General features: G+C 37.2%; 1 protein-coding gene across 1 annotated transcript; it reads left to right on the top strand.

The window, feature by feature from the left end:
* The first annotated feature begins 264 nt into the window (after positions 1-264).
* Positions 265-14,706, top strand: MOK (MOK protein kinase). The gene is given in 15 exon segments (XM_010021768.1): positions 265-359; positions 1,508-1,543; positions 1,545-1,595; positions 3,347-3,396; positions 3,399-3,427; positions 5,046-5,139; positions 8,772-8,818; positions 8,820-8,869; positions 9,390-9,438; positions 10,359-10,519; positions 10,521-10,535; positions 13,606-13,707; positions 14,129-14,303; positions 14,379-14,409; positions 14,528-14,706. Coding segments are annotated over 15 exon segments (1,164 nt in total).
* The last annotated feature ends 3,119 nt before the right edge of the window (positions 14,707-17,825 follow it).

Genomic DNA, 17,825 nt, shown 5'->3' with positions numbered 1-17,825 from the left:
GGGAGGAGAAAAGAGATTAAGACAACACAAACTGATTGCTAGTTGGAAGACAGCTTTAGTATGTCCCTGCCTAAGTAACTTTTCCCTCCACAAAATTCCTTGGCAGGCTTTCTCCACTGTGAGGCTGTATTTATACTTGTAAATTAAACATATCTGGAAATCTTCTTGGACACAAAGAGCAACTGACATGAAATGGCCCATGTCTATGCTAACAAATTGTCTTATCTTCCAAAGCAAGGCAGTAGGACAGAAACTGCTTGAGAAATGACCTTAGAAGGAGTCCTCACATCAGGCTGGGAAGGTGCCTCAGAGAATGGTGGTTGTCGCAGGCCAAATCCATGCCAGGGACTGTTGTCACAGTAACTAATACAGACAACTACACTTCATTGAATTCACTGCTGTCAATATAGCTTAAGACTCCTATGGTTATTCTGACTCCCATAAAGGGTTGAATATGATAAAAGAGGTTTCATACTCTGCCTCCCTTAAAATGACTGCTTTTAATCTTTCTTAAATAATAACACTGTGTCAGAAGCAAGAGCAGCATAAAGCTAACCAGAATAGGGTTTTGCTCAGATGAAATTACTGGAAGAATTATCAAGGATAGAATCTGTAGGTGCTAAAAATAAAGGGAACCAGGCACTGGGATTGGTAAGGAACAGTTAATCACAAAGGTGCAGGAGAATAGAGGAGGAAAGAAAAGAAACATCAATTCTGATGGAAATTAGGACAAGACTCAGAAATCAATATAAAAAAAGCTTTCTTCGTAACGCTTATGTTACCTGCTTCAGTTCTTAAAATTCTGTACATCTAGAGTTGACTGATTTACATATTCTTCTGTTTGGTGCACTTGGTTATCAAGGCTAAGCATTATTTTTGGCCTAGTGCAATACTCAAATCTGAATTTAATATGGCAATAAAGCTTTCATATCAGGAACTGCTTTGCTAAAAAAAAAAAAAAACAAAACACCCCAAAACCCAAACAAACAAAAAAAACCCAGAACACAAACCCCAAAACCCACTCAACCTAAAACAACAAAAGAAGAGAAACCCCATGTTGGAACAGTGACAAGGTACACTTGCTTGTCAAGTACAATCTAAGTAAAGGGTTTGGGTTTTTTGGGGTGAAAGAGGCAAAGAATAAGTTCAGGTAGGAGTTGCTAATGTGCTGCAGCAGAAAAAGGTATAAAATGCTGTGTGCGGAGGCATCATGTCTCTGAGTGAGGAGGTAGTAGTTTATTGTCTAAGATATAGAAGTACGGGATTTTACTTTCAGGAATACAGATTTCTGTAAGAGGGCAATAAAACTTCATTTGTTGTTATTCATTGTATTTTCTCTCAAATAACACGTTAACAAAAAAAACCTCCTTTATGTAGAAGTTTTTCATTAGTCAGAATTTAACAAATCAAGAATGGATTGATAGGCAGTCTTCGTAATAATTTTCATTTTAAACATACTGAAACAGTACATTTTTGATTTTAGAATATAAATGAGTTGGTGATACAGGAGAGAGAACTTCTCTGATGTTCTGAAGACACTGAGTTAGGGATGGAAAGTAAAATGTCTGTAAAGACATGAAGCCACATGTTGAAAGGTGTGCATAATTCATCATGGTACTACAGAAAATCTTATTTAAATTTGGTGGGGAAATGTGAAATTTTGAGTAAGTGAAGCTTTTTGAATACACATGTATGTAAAAAAGTTTGCATATAGTGCAGGAAGGAAACTCTGCTTCTGCTGGTGCAGAGCCTTCCCATTTGGTGTTGGAGTAATTTCCTTGAGTACTATAATTGATATCATTCACCGTACTAAATGCTGCCTCATCACTGGGTCCAGGGTTAAACAAGAATGAGGACTATATAATTGCCTTTCCAAATGCACTGAGTACTTGTGCTGGTTTTCTTTTTGCTGTAAATAAATAGGAGGAGGAAATATGTTGGTCCTCCCTTTGGTCAGTACTTTTTCCAGTCTTACTTTAAATACCTTTTTAATGCAGGTTAAAACCCCTGTATTTATCCTTCGTCTATGTGTACTATCTGTTCTGCTTCATATTGCATAAGTATTTAATCACATCCATCAGCAAGATGTTATATGGTCACAAAATAGGTGCTTTTTATTGGTTAGGAAAAGAGAGCTGAGGAATGTGTGGAAGTAGACATGGACTTGACATTCTCCTACAAATATATAAGTGCCAAACAATGCCTTTTGGATCACTAACTTCGTATTCTCAGTTAAACATATTAAGTTCCTAATGAAGTCAGTGGGAGTAACACATTTGTACATACAAAATAAAATAGGACATTTTGCTCTTCGGTGAGATTTCACAATGTAACTCAGAGCTTCAAGGATTGTAAGTTAAAAACAAAACAAAGAGAGAAGACTCAAATACCTTCAAGTAATGTGGCTTCTGATTTTCTGTTGTGTTGTTAGAAAACTGTTGGTTCATTTATATGTTACCTACAACTGACCAAGTTGTCCAATTTATGATTGGAAGGGTATTTAAAATAACTGCTTAACTATGTCAAGGGCAGATGGTATATAATTCAGTGGTAGGACGTAACAAGCAGATTCTTTTTTGATGTTTAAAACATCTTTTAATAAATTGACCAACAAATTCTTTTGATGAAATGGGCTGTTTTTTATCAACAGATTAGTGTTTCAAACAGACCCTGCCCATACAAGGTAATTCTTCTACTTTCAAATTTGAAAACATTGTTTTGGTGTTTACCTTTTAAGTCTGACTTAAAAGTGTCCTGTTCTGATCCATTTAATAGCATGCAAAGCTCTCTCTTTCTTGCTGCCTCACTAGAGTTTCTGTAGTATATAGGTTTGTTAAAGTCTAGGAGGGCAACGTAATAATTAACAACAGCAGAATGGTGGGTTTTTTTCATGTAAGATGTTACCATCAAAACCTAATTTTAAATTTTAAGCTTGGCAAGGCTAGATTGTCACTTCCAGCATGGTGCTGAGCAGCAGTTGAAATGCATACTATACCAGTGCTGAATAAACAGTATCATACGTGCTGTTACACAATACAGAATTCCTCCTAGATAGCTCCTTGGCACTGAGCTGATATGTGGATCACAATATATTACTACTCATCCTGTTTGAGTAAGTCCGGCTATTCCATGCTGTGAGAAGGAATAAAGTCATTTACTGACCACTGATTTGTGCCATAAACAAACAAAGCAGACAAACAATTTATCAGGTCCTCCATTTGAAAGTTCAGTTGCAGACTAAAGTGGAGAAGGGTTCTGACAGGCTCATGGCAGGGAAGAACAACACTTATAATCCAGTCCCTGACTGTAAGTCAGCCTTTCTTTTTGCTTTTTAATTGAACTTCAGTATGAACCAAGTGAATAATTGGAGAGAAATACAAGCACTAAGGAGACTTGTCTACATCCCAATATGCTTATGTTACATGAAGTTGTTTTGTATGGTGCATTCATTTCTTACTCCTTTATTTGAATCATATCCAGTAACTTTGGGGTCTAGAGGCAACCTGTAGGAACTTAACCAGCTTTTTATTTTTATTCTTTTTATTATTTAATATTGGGAGGGGGAAAAAAAACCAAAACAAACCAAAACCACAAAATGAAGAAACCAAAACAAATTCTAAAGTCTTCATGTTGTTTTTATAAGAAATCTGATGTAGCTGTCACTTTCTCTGGCTTTCTTGCAGCAGACCAAAAATATTTCAAGATCAGTATTAAAATTACAGACTAGATATATTCTAAGCATAGCTAAACTTCATGTCATAATACGTAATACTTGCTGGTGATTTCAACCCATGTCCAGTGAATGCTTTAACTGCACAACAGTATGTTGCTGGAGGCAGGAGTTTGGTTAGACGTGCTCAGAGCTGATCTGCTGGAATAGGCTCTGGTACTTCAAGGATCTTGGTTTGACTTGTCAGTTTAAACTAGGGATCGAGGCAAACTATTTGGCAGTATCATTTCATAGACAACTTTACACATAGATACCCTATGAAAATAACAGAAGTTTAGATCTCTGAATTAGGCAGCACTGAGCTGTGAATTTGGAAAGAGATCAGTCAGTGCTAAAGTTGGGTTCTGTAGCCTCATTAGGCACTTAAGTGTCTTCTGGGGACATGTTCTGTTGCACAAAGAGATCAGGTTTTATGACAGCAGTTGCTCCATTACTGTGTGTTACACTTCACTCTCTGCAACAGCAGACATACACTTCATTATTCAAATACTTGACACAGAACTGGTTGACTAGTCTAAAATATTTTTTTCTTGCTCTTCCGGCTGTCTTATTCCTCTGCACAAGGCTCTGGTACTGGGCTGTAACTGGCAGGCTTGGTTTTACCAATGCATGGAAAGCCGGTAATGGTGTCAGAAGCTTAGCTTCTGGAGTTCTCGGCTTCAGCTGCCGTGTCGTTAACTCAGTGTAATCCAGATGGCCAGCCAGTTTGCCTAGGTCTGTCACAGTCTGGCTGGAAACTGAATTGCAGATTGCACCCTCAACCTACTGCTGTCTGGCTTAATGGAACATTGCAGAGGGGATATACTGTAATGCAATTATCTTGCAAGACAAACTGAAGACCTAAAGGTATCTGCAAGGCAGTGAAATGGAAAATAAACAATCAGAGGTATTACTATAGCGTGATAATACTTAAAATTGCTGTTACCAGCAAAGCACAGATTCCAGTCAGATACTCATTTGCCTGTAATAGAACACTAATGGTGGCATAGCTAGAAAGTATTTTCATGTTTGTTGTAATGGATTTCCTACCTTCTGTTGTGAGATTGTGTCAGTTAATTTACTGGAAATTTCTTGATACTAATCAATGTGATGTGTCAGGAAACATGCCTCAAATAACTTCATGGAGTAAATCAGTTAACTTTTGCAATGGATGCTTTGGATAGTATGAACAAAAACTATGAGACCTCAAACCCCAAGTAGAAAAACTTCTTTGAGAAAGTATCAATTAAAAATTAAAATGTCCCTTTTAATACTGGTGAAACTATATACTTTTTCCTACACTGTGTACAAATCGACATGTACATTTTATTTCTAGCTTGAAGTCTCCTTACTTATTTCTTCAGTGATAACTGGCTGCCTTTCACTGATGTGTGAATTTATGGATATGAATATTTATGAGCTGATAAAAGGTATGTAGTGCATGCTTAAGAAACACACAAACTCCTTGTGTAGATGCACTTTGTAGATCACAAAGTGGAATGAATTATTTTTCACTTGGTTGTTCGCCGTTACATGTTTTAAAACTCGTAGGGAAATTTTGTGTTGTACTGCTTTACTCTTCTTTCCAGTGCAATATAACCACTTGTTTAAGGCATGGATACATGCAGGTTTCTGAGGAGTCAGGCCCATGGCTATCTATTTCTACAGTCAAACTTGACATGAAACCAGGGAAATAACCTTGACTGCAAACCAGAAAATAACTGCTTTATGTAAAAAAAAAATCCAACTTAAAAAGCTTCTTTGGTAGGTCAGGAGTGTAAGTGATACAGTAAGAAAATTATTCCCATTTGTTTCAAAAACTACTGAATAAAGAAATAATGATTTTTCAGGTTTTATAGCTAGTAAAAATGTCTTTTAGAAAGTTTTCTCTGTAAAATCACACTGTTCCCTGAAGCCTCCTATACGTGAAAATTCTGGAGATGTTTGTCAAAGCAGATCAGAGCCCATAAGGTTTAAGGGAGAGTTCCTATGTAAAAGTTTAGAACAAAAGCTGATTTAAAACCAGATTGCACATAGACACCAAAGGAGTTGGATACAGCAAATGAAGGGGCACTTACTTACAATTCAGTATTAAAAGAGGATTTTATTTTTTTTTTCTGAATAATTAAAAAATTGTAATGCCTTAACAGTTGGAAGATTCATTTAAATAACTGAGCATGCAACTGTCATTCAGTAATAGGATAGATAAAAGACTTGCTCCCAAACATTACATTAGTGACAGCAGCATTCAGATCTCTAACAAAAGGAGTAACCCTGTTCCTGACCTAGATAAAATTTGAGATTAAAATACAGTTGTTTGCTGATTACTGAAGCAGGCATTAGTATTTCCTGGCTTTAGTAAGATATTTCGTTCTTTCAGGATAAATTTGTTAAGTTGTAAAGTCAGAGTTATAGCATATAGGAAAGAGTCCTCATTAAAAACAGTCCTGCATCTTCTCCTTCCAGGAAAGATACTGTACTTCAGTCATGAAAAATCAGAATGTTTAGGTTTGTTCTTTAACTCATTTGGTTACATTTGTCAGTGTCTCTTTTCATGTGAAAAAGCCTGCTATATTAACCATTGTATACAGCTGGAACTTAGTCTCATAGTTTCAGTATGTTCTGCTTTGTTTGTTTTTTATTTTAAAATACAGGTTTTATCAAATTCAGGTTTTCCATAAGACAACTGTTTTCCTACCACTTGGTTTTAAAAACCTCCTTGTCCGTGGCATGGAATCATTTCAAAGTGAGTCTGTGTTCAATTGTAATCTGAAGTGCTGCGGTTAGGGGTTATCTGAACATTAATCTGGGTCTACCTAAACTTCTATAAATTGGTGGTTAATTTTTATGGTCTGGATTTTGTGTCTGGATTGATTTTTCCTATGATACGATGTCTTTTTTTCCACTTTGTATAGGAGGGTGGCAGATGGGGTGGAGTTTGCCAAATCATAGAATAGAATGGGAAAATGAAAAACAGATTCTTGTTGAGATTGTAATAAACTAAAAAATATTTTGAAGTATTGAAGTATTTAATTTGTGTCTAGTGCTTTGCATTTTTCAGAAATGAGTTTTGGAGTTTCAAATTAGATGTGTCAACACCACAGTTTCCTATGGGGCAGAAATAGTCTTTTATTTGTTTTCTCCCCCAGGCAACTCTACTTGTGGCTTATTGCAAAGCCATGCAGTGCAACATGGCAGTCATCTCCAACAATAAATAGGGCAAAGATTCCAACTACATAATTAAATTAGGAAATTAATCTTAGTTCTGAGCCAGACCAGGTATTGACTGAAGATATTTAGGTAGCAATGGAGAGTGGAAGAGGTCCTTTTGAATTTTCAGGGCTGTGACTTGGAGTGCATTACTAATTTGTAGAACAATTAAATTGTTCATTAGCGATGCTCTGTCACAAAACAGGTTTCAGAGTATACAAAAGTAGTTACATGTCAGATGATTTGTAGTCTTCTGTAAATTCCTACAGTGCATAGTAACGCAAATGCCTGTCTTTCCCTGACTACTTGCAAAATGAAGTTTAATAGAGGTGCAGAGCAATTTTTAAAAGCTTTAAGTTGGAAAAATACCTTGAAGCAGGGGTTGACTGAAAAGGAATTTCTGAGTTAACAAGGTGTGTGGAGACGCTTCTGTAATTATGAGAACAGTTCACGGTAATGCTACTAATGTGGAAAGTTGATCTTTCTGGTGTTTTCCTTAATAAACTGACAGATTCATATTATTTCAATCAAGACAAAGCTATTTGTCTTAGTCATAATTCTACTCCTATTAATTATTAATATTGGTATCACAAGTGATTTAATAACTGAAAAATGGACTTGCCTTTTGTTTAATGAAGAACAGTTCAATCATATAAAGCGATGAAAAAAATAGGGCTCAGAGAGAGGTGGGGAAGATGCCTCAAGCAGAAACGATTGCATCCTCAAGTGCTATGATTGGCCTCATCATTACTTCCAAATGAGGTTTCCGTAATGATAAATCTGGAAGTAGAAGAGCATCTGCTCCAGATTTAACTGGTGATCTGTAATGAAAAAACAAATGAACATGACTTCTTTTTATGAAGGCCTGATTTCTTAAATGTTAATAATAATCCAAGTTGGTCTGAATACCCGCATTTTATAAAATAAAACTTTTCTACCATAGATGACAAAAATCCTCGTGTTGAAAACACCGTATATCTCTACTGGGGTACTAATACCACAGCTCCCCATGTCAATGGTGCTCTGTTTCAAGTGCTTTGTTATCTAATCCTGATCAGTGGATTATGTGGCTGACTGGAGGAGTACTGTAATCAGTTAGGAACACAAGTCCTGCTGGCTGCTAGGACTTGCAGCCTCAATGAGTTAGTGTCCTGATAATCTCCCTCCTCCTCCTCCCCAGCCAATTACTCATACTGCTGTCATCAGGCAGATCAGTACCTGCTTTGTTTTTCAAAAATGTGATCATTTCTGCCTCCCTTGATGACATTGCAGCATTACATAAAGGCATTACAGCAAGATTAAAAGGCCTTTGGAGCCTATAAACAAAAAAGCTGAGTAGTTACTGAATAACTCTGAAAAATAGATAAATTTTATAACAGTCATTATTGTGCAACAGCAACGGCAGTCTAAACTACATAGGTTAACCTTTAATTTGCAAGTCAAATGTGAATCAGTCATTTAAGCACTGCAGTAATTTGAGGTGATTGATACGAATCTTGAACCTTAAGGACAGTTATTTTACTTAGAGAGCAAATTAGATGTTTAGAAGTGAAATACTGCAGTTCTATTAGAATTTGGGGAAACAGATACTGCAGGAAAAACATGCAGTAAAAGTGAAGGCAGATTACAGACTACTGAATTGACAGTTGTTATCTGAGCTATTCTGGTACATGTAGAAATCTAAATTATGTCTGAAGTTGAGTGGAAATGGATTGCAAAGCTGGCAATAAGTGATAGAAATAGCATAATTGAAAAAGGTAATATCGATGCACTGCTGGAAGCTGAAGAGTAATTGTTTTTTATTCTATTGTTTGCTAAAAAAGACTTGTACAACTTGAAATTTTAATTCTAGGAAGAAGAAAGCCATTACCTGGGAAGAAAAAAAAAAAAAAAAGAAAATATTAAGAACTCCATGTACCGGTTATGCAAATCTCTTGATTACATACATAGGTAAGAGACTTGGTTCAGAAGCAGCTTTGCAGTAAATGCATCATACATTTAGTCCAGGGTCATCTCTAAAGAGAGACTTAAGAGTTGCCTGGGCTAGCAGACTGCTGCAGGGAGAGAAAAGGCAGTTCAACAGGCACATCTTTGCCTATAGCAGAGCCCTGGGGCAGCAAGTGAGCAACCCATGCAGCCACCAGCACCCCAGAGGAGCTCTAGTACCTGCTGCAGGAAACCCTCTGGAAGCAGGTAGCCCTTGCAGCCTCTGGTAATGCTGGCAAGAGCAAAAGCAGAAAGCCTGGCCTCTCCTTCCGGGGCTTGCCCCTTCCCCATTCCCATACCTGCAGCTGTTGTCTCACCATGGTGGCAAAATCCAGGTTTTTTACTTTGCTGTTGGTAAGTTCGAAGAAAGCACTAGTTTCTTCAGGGTTTTTTTGTTTGTTTTTTTTTTACAAATAACTGGAAGCACTGATAATGTTTCTCTTTTTACTGAACTCTTTTCTCTGGTGTGTTTACATTGGTACAGAAATAGAGTATTTCAGAGAGATGTGAAACCAGAAAACATATTAATAAAGGTAGTTCATTTAATATGAGAATATTTAACTACAAGTGGAGTGTATCAGTATTTTTCTCTTTTGAGAAGGTAATGCTTCCTGATGAATAAAAGCACAAGTTTTAAAAAATATATAGGCAGTTACCTCTAATACCGTATTCCTGATCTAGAGGAATGAACAAGGAAGTTTGTTATTGGCTAAAATCTGAAATTAATCAGATGCATTACTGCCTGTGTGTGCTCACTCCAATCTAAAAACCTGTTCTGTCTCCTTTATTAATAAATGTCTTCCTTTCTGTGTTAACATAGAAACAGGCAATAGGGTTCAGTTCTGCAGCTCACTCTTTCTACATTCAATTCCTACATTTAGTGGAAGTTACACAAATAGAGCAGAAGGTGTCAGCTTTCAGAAGATTTCTTTACTGAAATCTATTCTCCTGACTGTTTCAGAATGTTGTTTTGTTAATATCTGACAAGCAAGGATTTAAAAATTCAGTTTATCTCCCTTTCTGGAGATAAATTTTTCTTTTACATTTTAGAAGTGTACCGGAAAAGCCGTTACAAAGAGGAGCCAAAGGCACCTGTTACATCACTGCTAAACACAAGGACCCTCAGAAAATAACTTAATCCAGATGTTCTATTTAGCAATCTTCCCCTCAGTAATAGTCCATATGTTTTCCCATTAACTCTTAGGTCTTTCTTTAATGATGTACTGAGGGTATTTGCACATATTATGGGACAGATACTTTAAGCCTGGACTTACTTGCTATTTAAATGCAGTTTTACTGCTATACTACTACTCTTGGGATTTCTGAAAGTTTACTCTTAAAGTAATCTGTGATTTGTTTTATAATGACTACTTCACACATTTAAAGGAAATCTTTGCTTGAATATTTCAGTGTTTCTAATTTGTCAAAATACTTTATTTTTGTATCCTAACATCAAAATACCCTGATGTTAGAAGATTTTGGATCTTCTAGGAGTTATCTATTCTAAGCAGCCATGTGCGGAATCATGTCCACAAACACGTACAGAACACATGAATGCTTACTAACAAGTGGCTACTACAGTTGCAAAATTGGTATGTGAAGTTCTGTCTGTTTCCTATGAAATTACAAGGTACAGTGTTCAGTGGAGCATTTTCTTATTAATGAAGAAAATCAAAGGTAAATAATTCAAATAAGGAGCAAGTGGTATGTGTAATATGGTCTTTGCAGGGTTTTGTGGAAAGCAGTGGGATGTTCAAGAAAACTTAATACCAACAAAAACTATTTACAAGGAAAACAACATTTTTGAGCAGTTGATTGTTTTGTTTGTTTTTCCTTTTGTCCCCCCATTGGCTTCATATTTGAGTTTGGTAAAAATGTATTTTCTGTGCTTCATCTCTGAATAGTGTATGGCTCATCTCCTCTCATGAGCATCACTGACTATTCTCAATCTTGTTAACGCAGTTGATGGTACAGTTTTTTCCTCTTTTATTTGATTCACTATTCTGCAAAACCAGAGGAAATGAGAGAAGACACTCCTCTGATTTACTATTTTGATTTATAATATAGTGTGTTTAAGACCCTTGTACCAGGACCTGATGTCCTGGAATATTTTGAAGTCAGATTCTGATGAAGGAAGAGATCAGGAAAACACAGTCCTTTAAGCTTTTTGATGATGATGAAACTATAACTCAAAAAAACCATCACTAGTCCTCAATTAAAAAGGTAAAAGCACCACCATGAGTATTTCTCCAATATCTTTGTGCCCTAGCAACAGCAGCAGTTCTTTATTCTCTTCCCACGCTGCTGTCTCTGATATGCAACCAGGAGTGATAACATTTGCTTTCCTTCTTTCCTCCTCCTTCACATGGCAAGTGCAGCTGCTGCCATCACCATCATATTAAATGACAACCCTTATGCTTTGCCTGCTAACTTGTAGAAACAGCTCTACTTTGGTCAGAAAACTGTTAGCCAAAAAAAATCCCAAATGTGGCAGTTCTCTTGCAGAGTATTGGGACCAAAAGCTTTAAAATGATTTCCATTTCCGTTTAAATGGGTGGGATTCGAAGTTTGGCAAGAAAATTACACACTGCAAACTTAAGTTTTCTTAGGGCAAAAAACCTCAAAGGTATTTCCAGGTAATTTTAGTTTAATGTAACAATTTCATTCTTTGCAACCACTGCATATGTTCAGAGACCTGATAGATGTTCTCAGAGAGAAATGAGGGATGTTTACTGGGAATTACCAAATTAGAATCTTGCCAAGCTACCGGAAGCTATGGACAGGCTTGTTTGGTTTTAAATGCATTTTGCAGTTCTGCTGTTGAATGTTTCGTGAACACCTTTATGTTTCACACCACATTGTGTAAGAATTTTTAGGCTTTTCCTCAGCTGTGTTTATCTTTCAAATCATGGTTTCCCTCTGTCTGCTCCTTATAAATCATGTTTCCTGCACTACTTTTTTTTTTTGGGTGGAGTACACAGTTGTTCTTCACTGTGTTATAGTTTACATTTAGCAGAACTAAACTACATTTTGTAGTTCACAAAAGCTACTACCAACTGCTTGTCTTGATGTAGCTACAGAACACGAATCAGATCCCTTTTCTCTCTTTCCTCTACTCAAAGTTTTATGAAGACATTCAGAGAAGTGTGCAGCCAGCTGTTTGAATTTACAAACAGTTAAAGTAAGTTTCCCCTGTCTACAAAGAGGGCTGAGTGTTTTCCTTTCAAGGATCATGTGGTGCTACTGAAGTGTTTCTTCAGTTTTAAGTCCAAGGCAATGTTCTGCTGATACAGGAAAAAGCAACATGTGCAAGAAACAAATGTTAGTGGACCTAACTTGCTACGTCAGATTGCTCTATTGTGATAACAGTGTTTTCAAGGGCTCTGTGCAAGTTTTATATTAACTGAGGATCAAGCTCAGGAATGCAGTTCAAATTGCCATCTTTCCAGTATTGCTGCTTGCCAAGAACCCGTGTGTTAGGAATGGAATGCTTCTTATAAATATATACTTCCGTGTGTATACACAGCAAGAAAGACTGCTTGACTCTGCTGCCTTGAAATGAGGAAAAAACTTTGTTTTCTGGGATCTGCGAGTTCACTAGAAGAAAACACAATCCCATATCCATTGCCTTTCACCAGGCAGTGTTCTCTTCACATATTTTATCTCAAACCTGTAAGGAGAGGGCAGCTACAGGTTTCTGTTTAATAAGCCATCTTTCCATCCAGACATACAGTTGTATGGATCTGCTGCTTATGTTATCCTTCAGTTGTTGGCTGGTATTTGTCCACAAATGAATAACTCTAAAACGTATCTACCTCATAAATGAATTCCTTTTAACCAAAGTGGCATCTGTGCCACTTTAACTAGTTTTATTGTGTCTTCTCATGAAGTTCAACAAGGCCAAGGGCAAGGTCCTGCACCTTGGTCAGGGCAATCCCAAGCACAGATACAGGCTGGGCAGAGAATGGATTGAGAGCAGCCCTGAGAAGGACTTGAGGGTGTTGGCTGGTGAGAAGTAAAACATGAGCTGGCTTCAGTGTGTGTCTGCAGCCCAGAAAGCCAACTGTATCCTGGGCTGCATCAAAAGGAGTGTGACCAGCAGGTCAAAGGAGGTGTTCCTGCCCCTTTGCTATGCTCTCGTGAGAACCCAGCTGCAGTCCTCATTCAGCTCTGGGGCCCCAAACACAAGAAGGACATGGACCTGTTGGAGTGAGTCCCAGAGGAGGGCCACAAAGATGCTCAGAGGGCTGGAGCACCTCTCCTATGAAGACAGGCTGAGAGCGTTGGGATTGTTCAGCCTGGAGAAGAGAAGGCTCTGGGAAGATCTTCTAGCAGCTGTCTAGTACCTAAAGGGGGCCTACAAGAAAGCTTAAGAGGGACCTTTTAAAAGTGCATGTAGTGACAGGACAAGGAGGAATGGCTTTATGATGACAGAGAGAGATTTCGATAAGGTATTGGGAAGAAATTCTTTACTCTGAGGGTGGTGAGACTCTAGAACAGGTTGCCCAGAGCTGTAGATGCCCCATGCCAGGCAGTGTTCGAGGCCAGGTTGGACGGGGCTTTGAGCAACATGGGCTAGTGGAAGGTGTCACTGCCCATGGCAGGGGATTGGAACTGGATGATACGTAAGGTCCTTTGTAACCAAAAGCATTCTACGATGCTATGATTATCTAGTGCTAATACCATCTCTTACCTTGCAGTTTTCAGCCTCTCTTTCCTGGATCTAATGAGCTGGACTAAATTTCAAAAATCCATGATGTTACAGGCACTCCTGCTAACACAACTCTTGCCAAGCTCAAGCAGTAAGTATGCGCCTCCTTAGTTATAATTTAATGCTTAAATACCCGCTATATGACTGTACAACTGCAACTTCTGCTCAGGGAAACACTATAAAACTCTAACTCTGTTGGCATGGCTGCTGACCAAAGAGTGGTGTCCTCTATCCCTATCCCAGAGATCGTTGCATTCATGCTCCTTGTAGGCAGAGCAGAGGAAATCTGAGCCTCTATCACTCTCACGTGGCCTTTTATTTCCATAGTATCTTTAAGTCCAATGACATAACTTGTTTGGAAAGAAAACATTCCTTTTTCCCCCAATATTACATACTTATCCTTAATAAATGATTACCTAAATCAGATGAGAATCATTTTTTTTGTTTCACTAAACTGTAATGCTCTCTGAATATGCATGAATAACTGTTTGCTCTCAACTTGCTTAACACAGAACAAGAATTGCAAGGTTTGATTTCTCCTTTAAAAAAGGAAAAGGAGTACCTCTTGTGTACAGTTTGCCTCCCAAAGGCTTCTCTCTCCTGTATGCAGTGATAAAATATGATCCCGATGAGAGAACTGCTGCCCATCAAGCACTACAGCACCCTTATTTTCAAGAACTCTGGCAAGTGACTTCAAATCACTTCAATCTTGAAGACTAAAAATAAAAAGTGGGGGGAGCACTATGTGCTTGTTATTTAAAGTGGACTGAAATGAAGTTTGCTTACAGTGCTAGTACTAAGCTTGCAATGCAGTGAACATAATTCAGTTACTTGCATTGAGTCCAAACTTCACCTGAAGCACAACTGATGTTTTACTCTTTCTTTTTTTCTTTTTTCCTCAAAATTTTTAGGGCAACTGAAGCACGTGGCCATGCACAAAAAAATAAGATTACTAGGAAATACATCAGGGCAAGTACTTCTATGTTTGTGGCAAATTTCAATGGGAAGTCAAAAGACAGGTAATATTTAAGTGGAAGAATTGTCAGCCCACTTAGAGAAAGTAATTTGTGGCACTGAGCTTGTTAGTTAGAAACAAATGTTTTACTTAAGCTGATTATTTGGGTTTATTCAGTCTGCCGGAACACTGATCTTTATTTGGTCTGATGCAGTTTCCCCCTGCCCCAAGCCCTGAAGCACGAGTTAGAATTCAGAAGCTGTGATACCACATAATCCCTTCAGTAGACTCTTATCATAGTTGCTATTGCTTAAAGAATCAGTTCCACATGTTTGGGGTTTTTTTATATAATAATCTTTTTCTGTAAAGAGCTTTACAGAAGAATTGTAGCAGAGGCACAAAGTGCTTTTGCTTTTCACCTTCAGTCTAGATCTTGAGAAAATTTCTTTTCTTTTTTTTACTTAATTATCCTGCATTTAGATGATATCCTAAAAAATAAGAAAATGAAGAAAATGGGAAAATCCTAAACTTGTATTTGACACTGGAAATTAAAAAAATTAAAATGTGATTAAAAGTTCTGGCAAATTAAAACTCAGTTTATATTCAAACTGTTTGAAAAATACTCAACATATTCTCTCTGAAGGGTTCAGTGCATTGGCAAGGTGAGACAGAAGTCGGTACCACGTGCAAAACTCTCAAATACAGGTTCTCCTCAGAAAAACAAATAACAGTAGCAGGGAAAAAAAATTACAAATTATTTTCTGTTCATTTAACCTTGAAAGCAGAAACTCTCCTTCCAGAGGAGCAGCAACTTTCCCCACCATTTAGCTCTAGGGTTCATCAATGTAGCCTTTGTGAGAAATTCCTTCAGGAAAAATTGCACGAAACATCAAGTGAGGCAGTAATTTTTAAAAAAGAATTAGCTGAAGTGGTATTTGGCAGAGCTTAGTGAGCTCAATACACACCCTGCACTGAACTTGCTAAGTATATTTTCCTTTTAGAACCTGATGAAGGAGAAGGTTGGTTAAAAATAACATGAAAGGATTCTTTGAGCTTCAGTATTAGAATGGAATATTATCTACAAAATACAAGATTTTGTATTACATTATAAATGACAGCTAACTTTTGTACAGTTTTAGATGTAAAAAATCTTTGGTTTTCAGTCAGCTCTGGCAAGTGTTCACCTCCTGTATTCAGTAACTTCAACCTTCACTTTTATTGAGGATGAGCCGATTATGAACCATATGAGGTACTTGATGCAGTTTCTGTAATTGCTGAATATTTCTATAGAACTATAATCTAGCTAAAAGCTAAAGCAACTTTTTATCTGATTTAAAGCAAATATAATGTAGTTGTCGTTTTCTTCAAGCCATTGCTCTCAATCAAAAGCTTTAACGGAGACTGATACTGCAGCTAGTTGCTTAAAAGAGCAGTATGGGCTTATACTTTATGTTTTAGAAATTTTGCACTGTTTCCTAGTAAGAGTTAAAAGGCAGAGTTTTTAACTCACTTGGAAAGAGCCATTACTGCGTTTGATACTATTGATTTTAAAACTCCCGATCTCCTAAAAATCTGCAATGATTCATTTGCAATGCTTAAATTTGGTGATGTGTTACAAAACAGGTTTGCTGTTTAAGAAGCAAATGAGTTTGTACAAGTCATACTTAGCTGGGGGGTTAAAAATCTTCTGCTTACCAAGTACGCATGCAAGACAGGTTTTGCCAATAACCTTTTTTTGTTTTTTTTAATTAGTTCTAAAAGCTACTCTGCTCATAACTGGGAAGTGAGCAGCTTTTTTTTTCCAGTAATGAACCACCTCTGGGACTGCTGCTGCTGCTGCTCAACATTTTCTGTGTAACAAACAGTGAAACACAATCAAAGAGAAGGCAGGCGAGGGCCATGTTGTATATATAAACTTAGTACAGGTTTTTTATATATATATGTATATATATATATGGATGGATTGATGGATAAAATAAAGGTGTGATGCTAAGCTTAGGAAATAGAACTAAAGACTGTAGGTCTACAGGCAGCAAGGTATAACCTTAACTTCCATGTACCTTACGCAAAAGCGCCATGAACTTATCCAGTGTTTTTTCCCAGAGGGGAAGATGGTGAGTTGCTTGGTGCCAGTATATTTGGAGTTAAGCATGGTGTGCAGCAGCAAAAATGGTCTAAAAATAGGTAACTTACTGTATCTATGGGATCTTCTTGCTCTCTGCAATTACTAATTTCTTAAAAGATTAAAAAACCAAAAAAGACAAATCCTTATACTGACACTGACTGATCATTCAGCCTCAGAGCTCTCTTCCCATCATTACACAGAAGGCTGAGGCTTATATTCTCAATAATATGTTCTTGATGGAGATACGTTAATTGTAGTGGTAGCTTCTCGTAATCTTCTACTGGAAACCTCAAACCACAGATGCTGAAGTTTAAATATTTCAACATTTCAACAAAAAAGAAAAAAAAATTCCCTCAGATTGTGTCTGCACAAGGTCTTTCCTGATCAGAAAAGTGTTACTGCAACTGTTCGCTTCTGTTACTGATATATCAGGTAGGTAATTATTCATACACCAGAAAAGTGGTTGTTTTTTGATAAAGTCAGAATTTTTGGTTAGTTTAAACTTGGAGAGAAGCAATGATCAGGGTACTGTCTTGTATATTTCAGTTCTCTCTTACATAGTCTGTATCGGGGGCTGTCAGGCTGTCGTAATGAAAAAGGCAATTTCACATTCAGCAGATTGTTTCTGATAGGAAAATTGGAAATTTGAAGGGAAGGGCCACACTGGAATTTTTCTTCATTTATTTTACACTTTCAGGTGGATTTTACAGTTTGGCACATACCGTGCTTCACAGGTATTTATTTAATAACAAGTTTTTTGCTGTCGTATCTCTGGAGACAACTTAAACTTCTCTGGCTGTTGGATTAATTGGCAAACTTGAATTTTCCCACCTGCTTTATAGTTAAAATACACTCAACTTTAAGCTACAAACTGGCATGTCTTCTTTCCACCCTCATTCTTCCACCTAAAATTCCATAGTGAACTGATCTGTGTTCCACTTGCTTTTATTTATTTTTTTTAACATGGTAGGAAAATGTTATTAAGAGCTGTATCTACAGTAGAACTCCGAGTTCTTTTCAGGTAAGTTTTAAGTATCCCTTTTCTTCCTAAAAGAATTCTTTTCTATATGGAATAAACGGTGGGATGGGCAGTTCAAGCATCTAGATGACATCCCAATAGTAAAGGGGA

The sequence above is a fragment of the Nestor notabilis genome, unplaced genomic scaffold, assembly GCF_000696875.1.
Source record: "Nestor notabilis isolate BGI_N333 unplaced genomic scaffold, ASM69687v1 scaffold6719, whole genome shotgun sequence".
Lineage (NCBI taxonomy): Eukaryota > Metazoa > Chordata > Aves > Psittaciformes > Psittacidae > Nestor > Nestor notabilis.
The sequence above is the reverse complement of the archived record's forward strand: the minus strand, read 5'-3'. Positions and strand labels throughout refer to the sequence as shown.